This window comes from Pleuronectes platessa, chromosome 12 (genome assembly GCF_947347685.1).
Source record: "Pleuronectes platessa chromosome 12, fPlePla1.1, whole genome shotgun sequence".
In the NCBI taxonomy this organism is placed as follows: Eukaryota; Metazoa; Chordata; class Actinopteri; order Pleuronectiformes; family Pleuronectidae; genus Pleuronectes; species Pleuronectes platessa.
The window spans coordinates 9,231,136-9,253,952 of NC_070637.1; the positions used below are offsets into that span (position 1 = coordinate 9,231,136).

A 22,817-nucleotide genomic window follows, 5' to 3' on the forward strand; every position below is an offset into this window, starting at 1 on the left:
TAGATTTATCATTATTGATACGCGATCGTTTTAGAAAATAAACACTGTTCCAATCATCCTGCCCCTAAGGGTGTCATATTTGAAAAAAACTGACAAGGCCAGTCACAGGTCATTCTGTTGTTTAGCCTCTTGTTTTACAGTCTCTAGTTATATTTATAAATGTTTAAATTTGGGCTCAAATGTATAAATGTCTGAATAAATACCAATACATTTTCTATTTCAGTTTTGGCAACAAAAAAAAAGTGAATGTTTAGATAGAGAGGTAGAAACTACAGGTTCAATAATAACAACATCTACACTTGAGTCAGAGAGTGAGGTCAATGTGTTATCAGCATATAGATTTTTGCCAGACTGGCTGAAGTACTAAGTGGTCAAAGGGTCAGGAACCAGATCCATAGTGTAATACATTCAGTCAGCCCTGCAGGCCATTCCATCTGGTTCTGACCTGGCAAAGACGAAACTTCAGCTCTGACTGGGGAGAGTGCGAGACAGAGACAGAATAAATAGCCTTAAGTGAGGATATACACAAATTCACTTTTACTGTTCATCTCTTCCTGCCTCATATATTGTCTCACACACTGACAAAGACACAATCACATTTGGCCCAGGGTTGTCAGTTGGTATTGATCAGTCTTGCATTCTTGCGTTTGGAAGGTGATTTGTAACTTGGGTAATTAGAATGTAACTGGAAATGCAGCGCATGTGATTCTAACCTTTACTTGCAGCAAGGAACACATGGGTGTAGCCTACATATGCACAGAATGGTATGTGTTCTGGTTTACGTGGGAAGGAGAAGAGGTTGGCGTGCAGAGAGAAACAAAGTGTCTTGTTAAATGTGGTTTTCTGGCACTTTCTTTTCTCCTTTGCAGGTTGTCAACCTTGAATCCTCCTCTTTTCACTCTCTGCTTCATCTTGACACTTTCCCTTCCTCCACACTCTCACTCCCTCCATAGAATTCCCTCTAAATTCAACTGCGCGTTAAATCTATATATCATAGAGCCACTGCGATCAATACTGCCAAAGTGTCGGGATACAATTAGATGTTCCTAGGGTGAAGGGGGAAAAAACATTGCTGCACTTTCTCTCTTATTTCTGTGTCTCTTCTTCTCTTCACGCTCTTTGTATTTCTTCCCCACCATGTAGCCCTGGCAACAGGGTCTTGAGTGTCGCCACTACCCACAGCTCTATGGTTGCCAGAGATAAACGCATTTTCTCTCAGGAGTAAGAGAACTAACTCTGTGAAAATGTCACCCAGTAGTGAATTTAGACCCCAGAGCCGATTCACATCATCATGAGGTCACATTAGTGTGAGTACATTGATCAGCAATGTGCATATGCCCAACACTGTAAAGTAATGCATCACAGCCGTACTCTTCACCTTAAAAAAATCATGAACGCAAAGTTTAAATCAATGAAAAGCTAAAAGATTTTTGCATGAATGTAAGCCGTCTTAAACTTGTCATGTTGCCGGAGATTTATTTGCGTCATCACGACATTAAGCTGGTCAAATACTTTCAGAACTGCTCTCGTGGCCTCTGCATTCTTTATTGGTGTAACTAATAGGCTTTAAGGCCTCGTCTGCTCTGCAAGTTGAATATATTCCTACTGTTTTACTGAAACATCACACACCCGGGGTTTAATCCATTTAGCTTATACGTCTCTCGGGAGAGGATCATTTTCTTTAACAGCATTTCGTGTCTGACCGTCCGTCACCTTGTCATTTATTAGACATTAATAAACATCGAGAGGGAGGCCACAGCGAGAATAGTAATACTTAATGCTGACAGCTGTATCAGCATATGTGGTTTGTGGTGATGAGGCATTAAGTGCAGCCAGGAGACCAAAGGCACCGCTAATGGATCTCTCAGCATCGGGTTGATGTGACACTGTGTTACCATCACATTAAATATTCTCCCCACAGGTTAAACATCAATGCACTTAATTTGTGCCTGTTTCTCTGGGCACCTTGGTCAACTCACATGCATTCACGGTCATCATTCGGGTCCTGTCTTTGGTGAGAGCTTAGTGGTTTGTTGACTCTTTCCTTGCAATGGTTACGTGGTTTGAGTCTGAGGATAATGGTTCAGATTGAGCTGAATGACCAGTAATATGCAGAGTTTAATTGAGATCCATCCCACTAATTTGTCTGCTATTATGAAAGAGAGTGTCTGTGCAGGCAGAGAAAAACTGGAAGGGTTCACAGATTAAATTTTATAAAAATCCTCAAAAATCTCATGCAGATAAGGATGTGCAAAATCGTCCCCTTAATTTCAATTGAGCTGCTCTAAATTGCACACACTAATAGATATCAGTCCCCTAAACATGCCTGAGTTTTCATTAAGTATTCTGTGGGAAATCTGTGAAAATGTAAAAAAAAAAAAAAAAAAAGCTCTATCTTTCTAATTCATGTGGAAGTCTTGGATCTGCCCCCCTGATCTAGATTGTAATTCCATTTCTTTACTGACCTTATACCACTTGCTTCCATCAAGCTTCATGGATATTTGCCCAACAGCTTATGGGAAATCCTACTGAGCAACAGACAGACCAAAACAGATGAAACTAGGCAGGAGCAGTGACAGAACATACCTCCAAAGAAGCTAAGGCCATATCTTGCCATCTCAAATCAGTGTTTTCCAATAATTATCTAGTCTGCATTGGCCCGTTATATGCTAATTTGTTCCACCAGTTTTATAATGAACCTAAAAATAAATTGTTTCACTTCTTACATAAGAGATCTCAAACTTGATGTTTTGCTCAGTCACTGGATTGTACAGCTGTGTGCAGAGCCCTTTGCCGCACTGTGCTATTTCAGGTGCTTGCACTATTGTCCATAAAGGTGCTTCCAACCATGCAGACAGTCAGACGTCATGGTCTCACCTGCAGTTGTGCGCGTATCAACAAGTGGCATAGAATACAGCTCTTTCTTTCATGCGATAACTTTTCGGTCACTTGGAATCTGTTGCACATGAGATAGAAGCACTTTGTTCACGTGCATGCATGGGCATCACTGCTACTGCTATAGATTGAATAATTGTCCTTGGAGAAGGTAATAATCTATGTCAGAATAAACCTTAAGAAGCTATACAGTGATGGACATGGAAGGATTTTTTATGGAAGAGTAAACTATATTTTCTTACAAACCCAGTTTGACGCTGCTCCCGAGCGCTGTCCAACTCTTTAGATTTGGTGACTGTGAAGGTTGTTTCATATGAATCCAGGCTGTGAGCCCGGGCCCATCTGCATTTATTTATGACTCCCCCCTTGTTGATAAAGGTTTTTACTTTAATCGGTCATGGATGTTGACTAAACAATCTCACCTCAAGGGCCATTTGGTACCTGAGCTTGTGATCCCATCGTTGGTTCTTCGTGAGGAGATGGAGTCAAGTTATTTATTTCCAGCAACTTTAGATTCCACGAAGAGTTCAGGTGACGTGATAAAAAAAAAAAAGCTCAATTATTTTGTCAACTTGTTTTTCATGAAATGAACTTTGACATTCACTGACATTATCATACAAAAACACTCATTTATACCTCCTACTTTAACTTCTCTACTGACTGCTCACCTGACATTCAGTTGCACTAAGTTGATGAAAATTACTTTTCTGCATGGGAAACTTTTTGACCATTGTAAGGGTGGAAAATATCAATTATTGCACAATATAAGGGCACTGACCTCTCTCAGGCTTTAAGGCTTGAAATGATAATACTCAGTGATGAAGCTCATTCTAGAATTAGACTCTAATTATTAGAGTATATTGTGAGATAAAGCTAAACCGGGGCCAGTTTCTCTATTGTGAGGGAGAAATGGATTTTGAATCATACATATCGTCCCTGAGGTTACAATTTCCTTCTGCTTCTATAGGAAAACGGTCACATAACCTTTCACGTTATATGACCTCCTTGTCACTCCGCATTCTGCTGTATTCATGATGAATGAGACAGATCCATTATGTATGATTTTCCTTGTGTGAAGACATTATGCAGCCTGAGCGCAAAATGATGTCTCATTTTGCCGTCACAAACCAACAGTTTAGAATCCATTCCGTACCAGCAGAAGTAATAGAGACAGTGCTGCCAATTACACAGATGACAATGCCTTTATTACACGACTCATTCTGGCTTTCATTCATATTCATGTGACAGATGTTCGATTGCCTGGATGATAAAAGTAAATCAGGAATCTCTTGTGGGGATCTCTCATCTCAAAGTGTGACATCATAACTCACTCTGACATCCGACGCTGTAACCACCAAGCGAGGCAGTTTGAAATATGGAGGCGAGCTGTTAACACATTCCGGAGGAGTGATTCAAGGGACTGGCTCATTCATGTGGATCTGACATGCTTCATGAGCAACAGAAGGTCTAATCTGGTCATGAGAACATTAAAGAAAAACATCAACGAAAATAAATAAATTGAACCTTCTGTAGGTTTTCGTCCCTATCTTTGCATATGTATATGTGAGTGTGTGTTTACTTGTTTTTGTTACCTCTTGAGGACCCTAACCTGCACAAACACTGACCAGTGGACCTCATGAGGACCAAAGCCTGGTGACAATGAAACAACATCAATCCTAATGTGTATTTCCCAAAGAATCTCTGCATCCTATAGGACTGAGGAAACAACCTGAAGCTTAAATAGACCTTAGATAGTGGTAATCCACACACCTGTGCAGCCAATAACATTTAAGACATAATATATTGATAAATTAGATTAACCAATCAATTGAATGTACTCAGACTTTTTTAAATCGTGCGGAAATGTTAACTATATTATTTCTTGGAAAGCACAACACAGAGCCAAGGGGTGGGGATCAGTAGAACTTCTCTGAATAAATATACCATACATGCTGTAGATCAATAAAATATGTCGAAATGCTCATAAACACGTGAAATAAGAGTGGATACTGGGGCTGGATATACAGATGGGAAGTAGAACTAATGGAGATGTTTCACACGACTGACAGGCAGCAGTCAAGTGCTCTCTGTTTTGTTTTGTTTTTGTGACCCAAAGTGCGATAATCCCTGTTCTCCATTTTCATTACAGAAACTTCATTACACATTGTCACTAAAACTTTGAGCCAAAAAAGTCACATAAACTTAAATGGCTGCAAGAAGAAAAACAATAAAGAGAAATAATAGACTGATTTATTACATTTCACTCTGTCATATAATGGCTGTCCTGTGAGGGCAGACTGATCTAACGCTGCCTTTACACGGGTGAGTTGTGACACTGATGGAGAGAGTTGTTCATCTGGCAAGTGGATTTTTATCAGGAGTTGATGGAGACCAAACCATGTTGTTGTTTGGCCAGAACAAACAGTTCCCTGAAGAGAAGTGAACGTCTCAGTCATTTCAACAAATTCCCAAATACAAATTTTTAGTTTTGATAAAGATAAAATTAAATAAATAAATTTTATAAAGCTTCACTAACTTTAAAATGTTGTATATCTTAATTTTTTCAATTTATTCTTTGCAGGAAAAAAAAGTATATTTACAAAAATGTTGAACTGTAATGAAAATGTACATATTGCCATGTAAGTTTGTTCAATAATGTGTTTGCTCAAATACGAAATGCTGCACATGATTTTCACTGTTAGTTTCTGCTTTGTTCTAGACAGAGAAATCTACTCTGCGCAGAATGACCTTGGACAGCAGAACTGGGAGAACAACTTAAATCCACCCTCCAGTTTGAGTTTGCTCTGTCTTATCAGTTTCTTACCACTCGTGATTGTGTTACTATGCCCCCCAGGCAGAAATCACTGGGCATAGTTTGGTTTTTATAAAACTTATCTGACTGTACATCCTTTAACTTTCGGCTCAGACACCTCCTGAATGAATAAACATAATATAAATATAAATAAATAAAACTCACAAAAGACAACTTGGTGTCAACCAACTTTTTGAACCCAAACCAAAATCTTTCTCCAAGCCAAGTCAACGTGACCATCTGATGCATAATAATTAAGTTAAATATGATTTGTAACTATTTTGGAAACGCATAGAAAATTGATCCTGCCTGTAAAACAGATCAAGTAATTGTCATTTATTTGCCTTTTATTTGCCAGAAACACAACTCTCATGAGACCCTTCATTGTCAATATATTGCTATATATCTAAATCTCTTAAAAATGTTAAATGGCTGTTTTGTTGGCGAAAGTTTTGTTAGGCGGTTTTCTACCTCGAAGTGGTAAAAAAGATGACAACTGCAGCTGGATGTGCCTCGAGAAATCTCAGAGCTATCATCTGTAATTCTCTGTAATAGAGGCACATCAGGTTTGACAGTAAATGATAGTTTGAGAAAAGACATTTGTCCCTGGACACATCTAAATCACGGGTGTCAAAGTTAATTTGTGCATGTTTTCTGATCATTTACTTACCAGGAAAGCCCAGACCCATCAGTCTAAGAGAGAGAATTTGACATTTTGGGAACTGTGGTTGGTAGTAGGCTCTTGCATTCAGAGGATAAGATAAATGTGAATTACATTTGCTAAAGTTCCTTCTCAGTCCCTCACTTCCTATTAAACTCATACTTACACCGATACATGTATCATCTCCACTGGGGGAAACCAGCTTAAATGTGAAATGCTGAAATAAGATCTATTCGACAGCGTTCCCACAAGATTCCCAAGTTTGACATTCTCGAACCTAAAGGCGATGAAATACCTCATCATGAACCCATACTGCCTCAAATTCATTCTTTTTCAATTTATTCGCAATACCTGATGTTAAAATGTAAATCATGGCTACAGTGTGAGATGAGAAGCTGTCCAGGAAAGATGACCTGATTCTTCGGGTCACTGCAGACAGAGACTGACATGCTGTGGTGAGAGATTCAATTTGGTGCATCTATATTTATGCTCACTTACTGAAAATATCACATTTATCGGCAATATATATCACTTCTAAGAAGTCCAAAATTATATTGTCAACCTTGGAATTCTTGATAAAGGAACCAGCTACATGTCTGACCGAGATAACACATATGTGAGCCTCCTTGGCTGGTGAGAAGTAGTTTAGTAATCCTATATCAGCTCAGCAGTGCTCCTAAAGACAGCAGGCCTGCGGTTATTATGATGGATGGGAAGATTCTGGATGGGTACATTGTTCATGCAGGGAACTGTGACCACAGGATCAGTTTGACAGACAGTCAAACATGGGATATGTAAAGTGGGAAGCAATCTTGAGTCAACCAACTGACAATTAACATGCAAATCCGTTTAGAGCTCCAGGGAATTGTTAACAATAACCAAGTGACACAGACCACTGTGAAACATGTTCAATAGTCTCCCGGCCACTTATGAGAAAATCTGAATTTATTTTCTGCATATATGGATCTATATGTTTGACTTGACAACTGCACACACACCCTAGTAAAGAGAATAAGAATAATTTTGTATGCTTAGATGCGTCTGCTACATAATGCAGCTTGTAAAAGATGGTGATGCAATGAAAATCTAGAGGCCAAATGTTTTTTGCATCTCCATCTCCCTGTAGAAAATTAAATGAAAATGTTGATTTGGAAAACATCATTAGAATTAATGCATTTGCAAGCAATGGACCATAAGTGATGAAAAATGTATCAAAATATTTGTACATCATGTGTCAGTTTCGCTAGTGGGTCTAAAAAGAGAAATCATTTTAGCCGACAAAAACACTTCATGGGCATTTCAGTCACACTTAAGCAAACTGCGTTCAAGTAATGTTTCATCCAACTGATTTTAACAGTCTGGAAGGATGCAACAACATTTGAAAATTTAATGCACTCATACTTTGCTAGTGTGTGTCAATCAGGACGTGACGAGAAAAACAAAACCCTTCACATTAGAAAAAACACCTTGTATCAGAGCCCGTTAATAAATCCTCCACTTAAAATGTTCAGTGTGGCCGGGACTGCACCAGAAAGGTTTTGTTATTTAGTCCGTAATTTGGTAGGAATTATTGCAGGTGTTGAATAACTGCATTGTGCTGTAAGTGATTATAAGAAGTTTTATTCAATTTAGTCAAAATTGTATATAAAACACTTGATAGTAGTGACAGTTGTTTTTAATCAGTTCTGTCTTGTTATAGTCATGAAAATAAAGGTTGTTGGTGAAGATGTTTATAGTTATGTTATAGTAATTCTGTAATTTTCAGTGAACTATTGAAATGAAATGAAATTACCACTAGTAGAAACTCAATATGTCAGACAGTGTGGGGCAAAAAGAGAGCGAATTCTGGTTTTATGAGAATCAATCAGACAGTCATCTACCAGTTAATGGAAGACGTCACTATGCTTTATGTCTCTTTACTTTCAAAAAGAGGTGAGGAACATTTTTCCTGTCAAGGGCCAGTTACATTTTACAACATCCTTCACTGACCATACTAAATCATCGAACACATAAATCATACTAACCTCTCTGATGCCGTGGCTGGAACTGCTTCTCTTTGACAAGGCGTTTGACGTCAGATGGTAGTGATGATGGCGATTACACTCACAACTGGTTTCAACATTCTCAAACAAATCCTCACTTTTGGTAAAACCATGCACGCCTTGCAAGGAAGGTAACTCCATCTTTCTATCAAACTCAGCAATGATCCCATGCAAAGAAATAGCTTGTTGAGTGGTATCTGTTATGTATTTTGTTTTCATTACAGACCAAAGGTTTACTTGTTGAATTTCCTGTTGTGTCCAATTGTTGTTTCTTTGTCTAGTGTGGGCAGCTTCCCATCAGACACATAGTTCTTCTCATATTGTCCTTCCACATGAACTTTCAGCTTCCTAGCACTCTGCTTGTTCACTTCAAAAAGACCAACAATCTGAATGTGATCTTTGTGAAAGCTGATGTTGTTCACGAAGATCAGCCAAACTCTGCCAAAGCATCAACTTTATCCAAGCACGTTGGTGTGTGAAATTCCACATCTACTTTTATTTTCTTGAGACCTCCGTGATGCTTGCCAATGAAAACACGTAACAGCTCCCTAAGTGTTGCCTTCATGTCCTTCGTATTTTTATATTTCTGAACTCCTCTTTTGTATTAATGAATTATCATTGTGGCTGGATCAAATTGTCTCTCCAGAGGCTCCTTGCCCCTTACAAATAAACTGACTTTCTATGTTCCACTTTATTTAATATTTTGTGCACCTTTTTACTTTCCTGATGGCATGTCTATATTTTCTTTGTGCTGCTCCGTATGCTTTATCTCAGTTCACCTTCCTCAAAAAAAGAGAATGTCACATTCGATGGCTAATTTCTGGCAGAATGTCACAGTCTGTCGTTATACAGGTACAAAAGGCTTTTAAAAAGTGTTTCAAATTGCTATTTCGTCTACTTTTCAGTTCAATTGCATTAACTTCTCCTGTTATTCTTGAACTGAGGGTGACGTATTCAGAAAAAAATTTGACAGAACTTTGGACAGGATGAACATGTGTCACATGGCTTTGCAGTCACAGTTAAGTGCCTGATGTAGACACAGTTCTTTCCCCAGTGTAATGTCTGTGTGTTCTGCAGCTTGTGTCACGACTACCGTCAAATAAAAAGCTGGAAGTGTGTTTGATTCTGTGTTGCCAAAAGACATATGACTGTATTTTTATGTTGCACAGCTGCGGTGGCCAAAAGCCAACCCCCGGCACTACTTTGTGAGATGTTTCCAAGCCAGTCAGATGACATTAAAAGTGTGGGACATTGCTGTTTGTAGCATCTGCTCTTCTGCATTCCAGGGATCATGGACTTACAGCAATTACACTGCAAATTGGAATGAAAACTAAGTTGATGGGACAATTGTTTATCACTGGATTTTATGAAAGAATCAATGGGCTGTGATACAATTGTATGCGGCAAAGTAAGACACAACTTCTTTTTCGTCTTGTCAAAGAACATTTATGTCTTTTTAATAGAACGATAATTTTAAAGTACAAACATGCAGAGAAATCTGAAAGTCAGCTCTGGAACCATATTGCGCTGGGATTTGTTCCCGCACGACTTTCCGTTTGGAGACACCGTTTCACTTCCTGTCAGAATTCACAACAAGAGCAGAGCCGCTGAAGCTAATTCATTTGAGCAGCTTTTGCTCAACAAATGTTAATGTAGCAACAATATTTACAGACAAAAATGATTCCTTACACCGTCAACATAAAACTCGCGGCTCGGACGTTGACTGGCACTCTCAATTTGCAGAATAAAACCGCGGTGGATTGGTGAGTACTGCAGCTCAGCCGTTAGCACCATATAGCTAAATAATTCAGTAAAGATGTGTAGAATGACATATGTTGTTTAGGAACTCTTACCGTTTCTGCTCGTTTCGCTCTATTGGTCCTTCTTGTCGCTGCTCATACAGATGACAGTGTTGGCCGAGCCCGCTAATGGAGATTTCTTATTCAAAGAAAACAGAAACATGCAGGAAATCCAGTGTCATGTGATGTGATGTGACATTTCGCTGGGCCTGATGAATTCCTCAGGCCTCATATTGTCATAGTAATTCCCTTGTATACTCTGACTGCTGCGTGACTTCATTTATGTTTAGGTTAAACTAAGATATAATCCACGAGAATATTACTATTTTTTTTTAGGGGACAGCTCAATTCCTCATGCATGAAGCAGAGGTATTCTGCTCACATTGCAGAAGTGACAACAGAGACCTCTCACGTTGCATGAAGTGTTGTTGACAATGTGTAAAGGAAGTTTAAAAAGGCACATGCTATGGTATGGATGGTGTTGTCTTCGTCTGCCACCTCTCAAAACATATTTCTTCTGGTATTCCTACATGTTAGTTTAGTGTCACACACTAGATCAGCATTTTTGTCAGCCTGGTGCACCAGGACTCATTATTTGAAAGTCTGTGTGAACATGATTGTATTTATTTAATAGCTGAGTTGCAGGATTTCATGTGGATTTGACTTGTGATTTTGTTGGAGGTGTGGACGTGTGGACGTGGTCCAGCCATAACATGATTGCCGATATTGTATGGACACAAATCAATATAGACATGAAGTCAAGAGCAGGAAACTGTTATACAGAGAGACAGCTGTTAGGTTCTAGTACCATATTCATCAGATCAAATGCGTGCATTGTTTGATAATGTCTAATAAACCATATGTAGGCTTTTGAAATTTGCTATATATGGTCTGGCATGTGGTATGATGAACTTTAAGCTTCCTCCTATATCCCTCATCACTTAGTTGTCACCCCTGTCTGTCAGTATGATGGTTTCTTTTCTTTTTCTTTAGCAAGATTACTCAAATAATACGGTATGCATGATCACTAAAGCATGATGGAGGGATTCGGTATGGCCACTCAGTTTTGGTTCAAATCCAGATCAGTCACGCTGATTCAGGATTTTCTTTTTACTTTTAGTTAACATTGCAAAGTACGGTGTTTTTTAAATTTTTGGTAAATTACTCAAGAAATAGTGCAGATGTCTTTCTGAAAAAAAACTCAGTCATCTGTATAGTGAGATTATCTATAAACAGGTAAAATGCTGTGCACATCTGAATAATATCTGGATTTTTTTATTTAGGCATTGTTTGGTACCAAATATTCCCTTCAACTATATTGTGGAAAGGATATTTTTCCTGTGTTAGATGTAACTGGTTTACAGGAAATATCTCTGTACATATTATATGTATCTGATGCAAGATGCACTATAGTGATGAATGCCTTGGAGGAAGTATGCACTCTCTGAGTGCCTTTCTGGTTTGGTCTGATTCATTCTTCCTGTCTCCTTCCCTGTGACTCTCCTGCACTGTAGGGGCTGGCAGGGGCTGATAGCTCAGGGATGTCACTCCAGTATCCTCATCATCGACCCAAAGACATCCCAGACCATTCAGGTTCTAGAAAGACACAAAGCCAACGTGGTCAAGGTGAGTTTTCATTTGTGTGACTGATTAGTTCTATGCTGGACTGCAACTACTATTGTTTTTATTCTATCACTCTGTCAGTTATCTCTTTTAATTTATCAATGATTTTGTCTAAAAGTATTGAACATATGAAGAAAATGCCCACCCTAAGCTCCTAAAACCCAAAGTGATTCCTACTATCAAACCCTGAAGTAATTGAATGTACACTCAAAGAAATAAGAAAATAAAAGAAGCAACACGTCCAATTTGAGAATCAGATTTCAGCTAATGTTTGGCATTTTGTTTATTAAAGGATATTTAAACTTTTATTCATAAAAAAATGATCAAGGCCTTTTTGTTTGACAATTCAGGAAATTAAGTGGTTGGACAAAAAAACATTCAAGAGCACAGAGAGGATATGACAACTTAATGTAGTTTGAAAAGTGTAGTTTAAAAATGTATGTAAAAGTTTGACCGGAATATTTTGAAAAAAACACACAGGATGAAGAAAGAATTTCCTCATAGTTTCCTATTTCTAGTCAGTATATGTGGATGTGGAGTGTGGTTTGTAAACTCATCAGTGGTCTTATGCTGTTTGTCTTTTATATACATGTCAACATCTTGTTGTGTTTGGCTTTCCAGGCAGAATACAAAGTTGCTGATTAATTATTAATATACAACCCAGTGTTAATGTCACCATGGTGTGACCTTGAGATAAGTTGGCCGAGTCTCCGGCAGACAAATGCAGCTCTACTTCACTGAGAAGCCCACACCAGGAACACTGATAAAGGTTGCTGCGTTGATGGAGAACCTCATTGTTTGTGTACGTGTGTGTACACACATGCTTGTGTGTTAGGGTAGATAATGGGCAATAAATTCTACAGTGATTATCAGTGCCTGGGCTCAATCCGAGACTCCCATTCCTCACTCGGAAGCACACTTTAATCTTGTAAAGCACCACCGCAGCAGCAGCAGTGGGCCATTCCTCACCACCAGGCCAGACACAAGAACGCTTCCTGGGAAAAAAAGAAAATAGTAGCTACAGTAAAGGGCATGTGTATTCATGTAGAAAAACATGGACATAATCAATTATACTACTAAAGCTGGCTCTGGAGTTGATTGTAGAACTTACATTGGTTTCACTTTAGTTTTGTGTGTATTTGGATCTGTTTCTTATTTCTCTAGTTTCCTGTATCTTTCTATCCCGAGCCCACATTTTGTCAGTTATTAGTGAAAATATTTAAATGCACTTTTGCAAAAAAAAACATCCTCCGGAAGATCCCCAGTTAGCTAGAAGGCTGTTGTCAAAGTCATCATCTTCCATTTCATAAATATGCTGTGACCCTCACCTTAAATGAACACCATATCAACACACACAAAAAACGAATATTCAATACCAGTAACTTAGCATAGAATGTGTTTTGTGTTTTTTAGGTGAAATGGTCCAGAGAAAACTATTACCACAACGTGAGCTCACCCTATTGCCTGCGTCTGGCCTCTGGAGATGCCTCAGGGAAGATCATAGTTTGGGACGTGGTCAGCGGCACTGCCCATTGTGAGATCCAGGAGCACTCCAAACCTATCCAGGGTAATTCCCCATCACGCAGGGTTGAATTGATTGTTGTTTTGTCCCTCAGCTCGGCACAGGATTGAGATTTTACTTTGCCAGCTCTGCCAAGGGGAATCTTTGAGCTGCTGCTTTGTTGTTGGCTATTTGTTTTCATTAAGATGCTCTTACTGTCACTCCCTGTTGCTCCTCCTGCTGCACTGCACAATATGTCTCCATCTCCTTCATAACAAGGTTTCTCGTCTCTGTCTTCCTCTCTTTCTCTGTCAGACCTGGAGTGGTTGTGGAATCAAGATGCATCTCGTGATCTGCTGTTAGCCGTCCACCCTCCAAACTACATCGTCCTGTGGAATGGAGACACAGGAACAAAGCTGTGGAAGAAGAGCTATGCTGAAAACATCCTCTCCTTTTCTTTTGATCCCTTCGACCCATCCAACATGGCATGTAGGTGGACCACAACATATGACTCTGCATTAATTTAGTCAGTTTCATTCTCTTTCTTGTCTCTGTGATTTCCAAATCATCAAGTGTTAGTAGCAAGCCAATACTTTGCATGAGCACCTCTTATCAGACTCATAGTTGTACATCTAGAGAGATGCATGTTGAACAATTTATGAAATCTCATTTTCCACACTTTGTATAAATCAAAACAGATATTTTCTTAAGTGAAACATACAAACAGACAACGTGTCCAGTTGTAATCCTTATCATGTTTTCCTACTCTTCCATTTGCAGTACTGACCAGCGAGGGAATCGTCTTTATCACAGACTTTTCCCACTCCAAGCCCCCAGGCAGTGCTGGCAAAAAGGTGTACATCGCCAGTCCGCATGCAAGCCCCGCCCACACCAAACCTACTCCCGCCCCCGCTCTCCCGGCCCCTACTGGTGCCAAGAAGGCGCTCAACAAGGTCAAAGTGCTCATCACCAATGAAAAACCAACGTAAGAGCGACTAAACTTCAATGACTGTTTTAGAATGCTTTTAACGTTTTTATATTTCTCCTGTTTTGGTTTACAGTCATACAAGTGCAGTTGTATAAGCCTTTTGACCCAGATGTTTTTAATATTCACAGCGTCATATCGTTTATAATTAGTATGATGTGTGGAGATCTAAAAAGTTTCCTCTAAGAACAAAGCCTTGGTTATACAACTGAGGATATTTTCTCCCCTGATTTAAAAAAAAAAAAATATATGTCCACACGATCTTCGTTTTACAAAATCTCTGTGCAGGCGAGCATACAAAAATGACTACAAATATTCAAACAAGCATAGCATGCACAGCAGCTTTCTAAACCATCTGAGAATGTTGAGGAGGACCCTGATTACAGGGCATCCTCCTATGATGAGAATAACCTCATTGCTGATCCTCCTGTTTCTATCAACCACCAGCAGACACGTTTCTTTCCAAAAATTGAAAGTTATCCAGGTCCCGTTCCCTATTTGAACGACAGGGTAGAATTTCTGATGCTATTGTTATCGAAAAGGTTCCAGGCCCCAGTAGATACGCTGTCGACCATGTCCAGGACAAAATCACCATTTGTGCTCTTTATAACATTTGAGAGGGATCTAATTGAGATAACAAGGGGAAGGCACGTGTATGGGAACAGTTGGAAAAAAAACTTGGTTGCTCATTTTGGCAGTAGTGTACAAATCAAAAGATGTACAGTGCCTTGCATAAGTATTCACCCCCCTTGAACTTTTTCCCATTATGTACTGTTACTAACTGGAATTCAAATAGACTTAAATAAACTTTTTCCCGTTTGATCAACAAAACATGCATAGTACTTTGGAGGTGCAAAATAAATTTTAATGTGACACAAACAATAATGAGAACAAAAAAGTTGACATCTGTTGGGTGCATAAGTATTCACCCCCCTGTGTCAATACTTGGTAGAACCCCCTTTCACCCCCTTGGTAGAACCCCCTTTCGCTGCAAGTCTTTTGGGGTATGTCTCTACCAGCTTTGCACATCTAGAGATGGAAAGGTTTGTCCATTCTTCTTGGCAAAAAAGATGAAGCTCAGTCAGATTGGATGGAGACCGTCTGTGAACCGCAATCTTCAAGTCTTGCCATAGATTCTCTATTGGATTGAGGTCTGGGCTTTGACTGGGCCATTTTAAGACATTAACATTCTTTAATCCAAACCATTCCTTTGTAGCTCTGGCTGTATGTTTAGGGTCATTGTCCTGCTGGAAGATGAACCTCTGCCCCAGTCTCAAGTCTTTTGCAGACTGCATCAGATTTTCTTCAAGGATTTCCCTGTATTTGGCTCCATCCATCTTTCCCTCTATTCTGACCAGTTTCCCTGTACCTGCTGAAGAGAAGCATCCCCACAGCATGATGCTACCACCACCATGTTTCACTGTTGGGATGGTGTGCTCAGGGTGATGGGCAGTGTTGGGTTTTCGCCACACATAGCGTTTTGCATTGAGGCCAAAAAGTTCAATTTTGGTCTCATCTGACCAGAGCACCTTCTTCCACATGTTTGCTGTGTCTCCCACATGGCTTCTGGCAAACTCCAAACGGGATTTTTTATGGATCCCTTTCAACAATGGCTTTCTTCTTGCCACTCTTCCATAAAGGCCAGATTTGTGGAGTAGACGACTAATAGTTGTCCTGTGGACAGATTCTCCCACCTCAGCTGTGGATCTCTGCAACTCCTCCAGAGTAACCATGGGCCTCCTGGTTGCTTCTCTGATTAATTTTCTCCTTGTCCGACTCTTCAGTTTGGGTGGACGGCCTCCTCTTGGTAGGTTTGCGGTTGTGCCATATTCTTTCCGTTTTCTTATGATGGATTTTATGGTGCTCAGAGAGATGTTCAAAGCTCTGGATATTTTTTTATAACCTAACCCTGCTTCATATTTCTCCACAACTTTATCCCTGACCTGTTTGGTGAGCTCCTTGGTCTTCATGATGCTGTTTGTTCAGTAATGATCTCCAACAAACTCTGAGTCTGTCACAGAACAGGTGTATTTATACTGAGATTAAATTGCAGACAGGTGGACCCTATTTACTAATTATGTGACTTGCAAATGTGACTTGTGAATGCAATTGGTCGCACCAGATCTTTGTTAGGGGTTTCACAGTAAAGGGGGTGAATACATATGCACTCAACACTTTTCAGATTTTTATTTGTAAATAATTGTGAAATCCATGTAATATTTCCCCCCACTTCCAAATGATGCACTATTTTGTGTTGGTCCATTACATAAACTCACGATGAAATAAATTTTAATCTGTGGTTATACCATGACAAAATGTAGAAAAGTCCAAAGGGGGTGAATACTTATGCAAGGCACTGTATCACCAACAAGCAGTTTGATTATAATATATGGAATAATACTGGAAGGGAAACATTTCAAGCCACCATATATCTAATGACATTAGATGTTTTCTGTCATGCTATATGCTTTTCTTTGACGACAGTGAAACACTGCAGGAGTGATGAGAGCAAACTCCAAGCAATAAGGAATGTGTGGGATAAGTGGGTTCAGCCATTACCTTACCAGTGCTCAAATTTACCTTTTTATAGATATAAAGGATGATAAAGGACTTTTATGTGTTCCTTCCAGTTGTTTTGATGATGATGAAGCTCTGTTTAAAAATAAGATTTGTTGATCTTGTTTGAAATTGTGTTACGGTTTCCTGGGGTCAATTTGACCATGAACATAATAGTTACTTACTTGGTTACTTTCCCTGATAATAGAAACAGCTTTTCTCTCCAAATGGAGACAGAAAAGATTACTTAGAAATAACATAAATCCTCATAAATGAAGTTTTGCATATTTTTCAAGTGGAGGAGTATTTTCATTTAGCTAAATATCCATAATAGTGTGAACACGGCTTAAATGAATGACTTGAATTCCAAAGAAATATAAAAGAAGAATTCAGTAACTTACTGTATTAGTTTCTCAAACCATCAATCTAGGTGTCAATATTATGTTGGATATGAGCCTTGTACGTAATTTATTTCTCAAACTATTTTAAGAATCTTTCTTGCCTTATATCAGTTTCAGAAAGTCTCACACAGCCTGGTCTGCATTATAAGTCAAGTCCCTCACAGTTCTACTTGAGCAACCAGGATTGAAGGGCATCGCTCAGGGTCGACTCTGGAGTTTTAGTCATCAGACAAGGCTCAGGGCAACTTCAGCTATGAAATGTAGTACCCTTCACCTGTTGTGAATCTGCACCCTTCAGCATATCCTTCATGGCTGGAAAAAAAAATTAAGCACTTGCATGTGTCTTATTTTACTAATCAAAGTTTCTCTGAAATAGATACAAGGGTATTATACAAACTGAAAGATGCAACATCAGGGAGCAGCTTAACTTAACAATTTGGCATTTTTTGAATGAGCTCTCAAATTGTGATGCTCCCCCACTTTGTCTTAATCATGTGAGGTGACATTCTGACACTGAATCATGACAGTGAGTCTGTTTGTGGGATGACATGACACTTAAGTGTTTATCACACCTGGGAGATTTCTCTCTGGAAGAAATAACAGGCTCCGTTGTGTGAGCATATGATGGATTCTGGTCCTTTTTTTTCATTTTCTGATTGAGATGCATAGAAGAGCTTGTTTGTTTGTTCAACTCAATGTCGATTGTTGTGCAAACATTTTACATCAAGGATCATTTAAATTCAGGCAGTTTAAAACTGTCATATTGGTAACGGTTAAACTAGTGATAAATGAAGCTAAGTGTCGGGATTGAAGGGAAAGATTAATGACCTGCCACCTGCTACTACATTGTTTTATAACAAAGAAACACACAAAGATGTAGCTAATCAAAGATTTTATAACAGTAAACTAGAAACTTTTTATATTGTATGAGGCTGATGGATCAGGGACCGAAGCCTTGTTTGATGTGCTGGCAGCTTTCTGCCTGAGTGGTTGTGACTATCAAACAGGCTTATTTATAGCAGCAGCACTCCGGCCTCTCTGTCCACCCACCCAGCCAGCTCTAATAACAAACACTCCATTAATCTTAACTTTATATTCTCTCATGTCTCTCTTGTCATGTCCATTTCAGTCTTTGTGTCTTCTAGTATTAGTACGTGGCACCCCCTTCCTTCACCTTTCACACAGGGATAATTGTTCTCGCTGAAAATGCTGTATTCCTCCGGGCTGCTTTGTCTCTGTGTCGGGTTTGGTTGTTTATCATGTTCAGCGTTACAGTATCTCTCCTCGTGTCCTGTCTGCCTCGAGTTGATGTATCTGCTCTCCAAGCCTGTTATCAGAAACTCGTTGAATACAGTACTTGATCATGTACATTAGAGTCTAATCAGGCAGCCAAACATCTGGCTGTTAGCTAGCACGGATCTGTTCCCTTTATAATGAGGACATAGAATGTTTTTTTACACTCACACAATCCAGCATGCTTGTTTGTAAACACAAATAAACTCCACACTTACTGTATCCAAAGTATTACATAAGCAGTTTGGGTAGATACTGTTTATTTATAATTGGATATCGACTAATCAAACTCAACTATTTTCTTCTCTCTACCCCAAACACAAACCCACACACACAAATAAACACACATGTACACAGGCACATGCAGACAAGCCATATGCATGAAAATGCCCTAACTTTAAACTGAATAATGATTCCTTGATTTACATGTGTTGATTGAGAAAGTTATAGGCAGCACCTACTGGTATTGCTTTTTTACGTCGAACTTAATCATTGTATCAGATTGTTGATGTTTGTATCGTGATGTCACTTTAAAAATCGTTTCACCCCTATTACATCTGAAGTATATGAGCGCATCCAAGTCAAAGTTATGATTTGCGCGCCACAATCAAGTAAGTTTATTGTGCATTGTCCAGACATCAGAAGCGGAAGTATCTACATAATGTATAAACATTGTATCAGATGTTGATGTCATTTCCCCTTATTGATTTAACATGATCAAACATCAGAAGCTGGATGGTTCTTTTTAAACCCCTGTCCTTTGAGGTTGTCCTGTGCTGTCAGGAACATCTGGTGTGTGTTTGCGTGTGTTTGTATGCATTACATGTAGCCATGATTAACTATGTATGATCCATTGACGGCCGTAGCCTTCATGCTTTATTCACAGCGAAGAGTGGGAGAGAGATGGGAAGTGTGTGCTGTAGGAGAATTTGGACAGCTGAATATATTTTTGAAAGTGTTTGGGGTAATAGGATTTGTTTAGTTTTTTCTCAGTATTTTCTTCTTTCTCTGTGAAGATCTGTTGCTTTCTTGATGTTTTGCCTTCGGTAGCTCAGTCGTCTGAGCCTCCATCTCTGCCTCGCCTGACTTCAGTGGGCTGGTAACTGTGTGATTTAGCTCGGCAACTGCTAAAGGTTCCTGTATCCTGGCCATTTTATCTGTTACTCTTTCCCTGACACGATAATGATCTCCATTGTGTGATAAAGTTTGTTTTCTCCTTTATTTGATCTTACTGTGACCTAGAGGAATGAATCTGTAGCAATGAGTCACGGCCTTGGACCCTCATACATTCTGAGAATATCGGGCGTCTGTTCCTTCTTGACTGGACTGCAAAGTGTCTCTGACGCCTTTGTTGTTATACTGAGAGAGCAAAACGGACTGCTGCTTCAGATAGTAGTACTTGTAATTAATTTAAACACACATCACGGAAATTGCAGCAAACAGCCTTGGTCTCACATTTTTTTTATACTCAAAAGTTTTTTTTTATCTTATACTGCCAATATCGTCTTAATATCCTCAACTCCTAACTACCAAGAGTAATAACTAATTCATTCAGCTTTCTAAATGGAAAGACATGAATAAAGATGGAGTCGATCTTAGAAATAAAAAAAAGTTTTTTATTCGTTATATTTTAGGTTATGTGTCCAAATAATACATGTCCTTACTAGTCATCGCAATTCATGTTTTGCCTTTTTAAACGTATCATGCTTTCAATAAATTGAGTTTAAATATTCATGCAAAACCAAGACAGGGGACAAAAGTTGAAAATGCCAAATCCTAAGAAATTCTGAAGGAATTGTAGATATAGTCATCTAATTAGTTAACTCTTTTATTTATGAAAAGATACATTATTGTTAAATATTTGGCTTTCAATTCAATTTCCCTTTCTCACTTTGTGTGCATCCCTGGCCCTACTCTCCTTTGTGTCACTGTAGTGCGGAGGCGGTGACGTTGAACGACTGCCTTCAGCTGTCCTACCTGCCCTCCAAGAGGAACCACATGCTGCTGCTCTATCCCAGAGAGATTCTCATCTTGGACCTGGAGCTCAGCCAGACGGTGGGCGTGGTGTCCATCGAGCGCTCCGGGGTGCCCTTCATTCAGGTGAGGTGCCGTTTATGTGTGTGGGGAAATCAGTAAAAGAGTTGGTGGAAATTGCAAACCTATAAGAAATACACTGACATCTCAGTTGGTCTAAAGTGAGATAAATGAGGGGATTCAGCAAAAATCTCTTTTTGTAATGGATAATTCTTCCAGGAAGTCAATTCCCCCTGCCCTAGATTACAAAGTTCTCTGCTTTTCATCCTCCCTCTCCGTCATCATCATCATCAAGCTCTGACAACTGTAACTGCACAGTCCTTAGCTACAGCCTCACAAATCCTCACCAGCCTTTGTATTATCTGACTTCTGCACCCTCTTATATTCACATTTAGCTGCACTCGTGACCTTTTAGGTGCCAATTCCCTCCGGAGGATTTGTCCCAGGTCCAGAGCCTGTAACCGAACAGAAACAGCCTCTTAATGTCACTCTGTTGATTGTGCTATCACTCTGGGTCTGTGAAAGGCTACTGTAGGGCTTGTCATTACACTGAGTGGTTGTTGAACTCTAAGCTAATATTCCTTTCTGATTGTATAACCTTGACATTCATGCCTGCATGCACTTGTATTGGCCAGTTTACTGTTCCCTAGTTTCTCAAAGTGATCCATCGACATTTTCTCTTTGTGTGAAACCTGCTTCATATTCTGACTCCATAAATCAAACTTTCCTTGGGTTGTCAGTGATGTGGTTTTAACAAAGATAGCCACGGTTAAATAGTACAAAGGAAGAGAACAAGTCTTTGTAGTCACAGAGTAAGTCCTAAAGCCACAGAGCTGGAGTAAACGGAGTATTACTCAGCCTCCCGGGCTCTGTCCGACCAACTCCCTCTCTAAGTGTTATGAAGTGCTTGTCACACAGCCAATTTGCATGACTGATGACACAGGTTTTAAATACTTAAATCCAGACTGCAGTGTAGAAGCTCAATGGGAAGACAGAGGAATATGGACACGCACACAAACACACATTTGTACTATACACAGACAGACAGTTTGTAGATATACTACTTGTAATCGATGACTAAAATTAAGTTGTGACTGTGTTAATGCAACAAATTGTTTTAATTATTTGAATTGCATTGTTTAAAATTGTATCTAGTTAAATACAAATATTGTTGGGTAGCATGTGGCCCAGTGGTGACATAGTGAGAAAGACAAAAATGACAAATGGATGAAAGATGAGAAACTAAAAAATGATCTATGGAGAATAATATTTGATTTGACATATTGATCAGCTTGAAGTTTGTTGTTAAATATTGAAAAAGGGAACAGGATCACAGCCATTCAAACTCACTGTCCCCACTGTCTGCCTGTCTAATGAAGACGATTAGTACATCTAAACTTTCATCTCAGAATGTTTGCCCTCTACTCGTTAAATTTGACATTATACCAGGTAAATTCCGGTGGATAACCACATGTGCGCTCAGTTGTCAACATGACTGATATTGTTTTTCTATTCTGTCTGAAGCTGAAGCAATCGATTACTGAAGATTAATGTGCATCTATTTTAAAGAATTGATTGAAAAGTCACTTTTCAAGCAGAATCATGGTTTAAAATCTGTCTATGTTGTGTATGGGCATAATATGCAATACACCATGAGTACTCATTAGGACTGTCAATCCTCTATAATTCAGTTTGAATGTCATTCCTTATATTTAATATCCAAATTATACTCAGATTTTTTTATGCAATTTTGGTTTGCTATTCCAGCAACAATATACCTTTAACCAGTGTGGCACTGTCTATATTTGTAGAATATGTCACAAGGACATGAAAACATAAAACACAGTTGAAGGGCACCTTTTTTTCTGTTGCGTTGTTTCCTGTCTCTCTCCTGTTCTTGGAATGAGTATAAATAAAACCATTTTGTTGAGCTACACACGTGTGAGTAGTGCAGCAGATCAGTCTGCGCTGTCATTTGCTGCAAAGCCCCAGTGCGACCCATGCATTACATTTTTATATGCAGGTATGTCTTGGGGGGGACGAGTCTGAGCTGCAGAGCCAACTCAAAAATACATATTTGAACGGGAATCACAGCATTTGAATAGTAATGATTTTTTTAATTGTCAAATTATGTTAGACTCCTGAGATTAATTCTAACAGCCCTCACACTCATATTGTCATAAGTGCGTTTTCCATTTTAATGAATAATGGAGCG

General features: G+C 39.1%; 1 protein-coding gene across 1 annotated transcript in view; it reads left to right on the forward strand.

The window, feature by feature from the left end:
* The first annotated feature begins 9,966 nt into the window (after positions 1-9,966).
* The window catches only part of wdr11 (WD repeat domain 11), a 58,524-nt gene continuing 45,673 nt past the window's right edge, over positions 9,967-22,817 (forward strand). The window contains exons 1-6 of the mRNA XM_053436403.1: positions 9,967-10,173; positions 11,724-11,835; positions 13,246-13,399; positions 13,649-13,822; positions 14,114-14,318; positions 20,503-20,668. Coding sequence (XP_053292378.1) covers positions 10,088-10,173; positions 11,724-11,835; positions 13,246-13,399; positions 13,649-13,822; positions 14,114-14,318; positions 20,503-20,668 — 897 coding nt within the window. The 5' untranslated portion in view covers positions 9,967-10,087. The remainder of the gene's footprint in view (positions 10,174-11,723; positions 11,836-13,245; positions 13,400-13,648; positions 13,823-14,113; positions 14,319-20,502; positions 20,669-22,817) is intronic.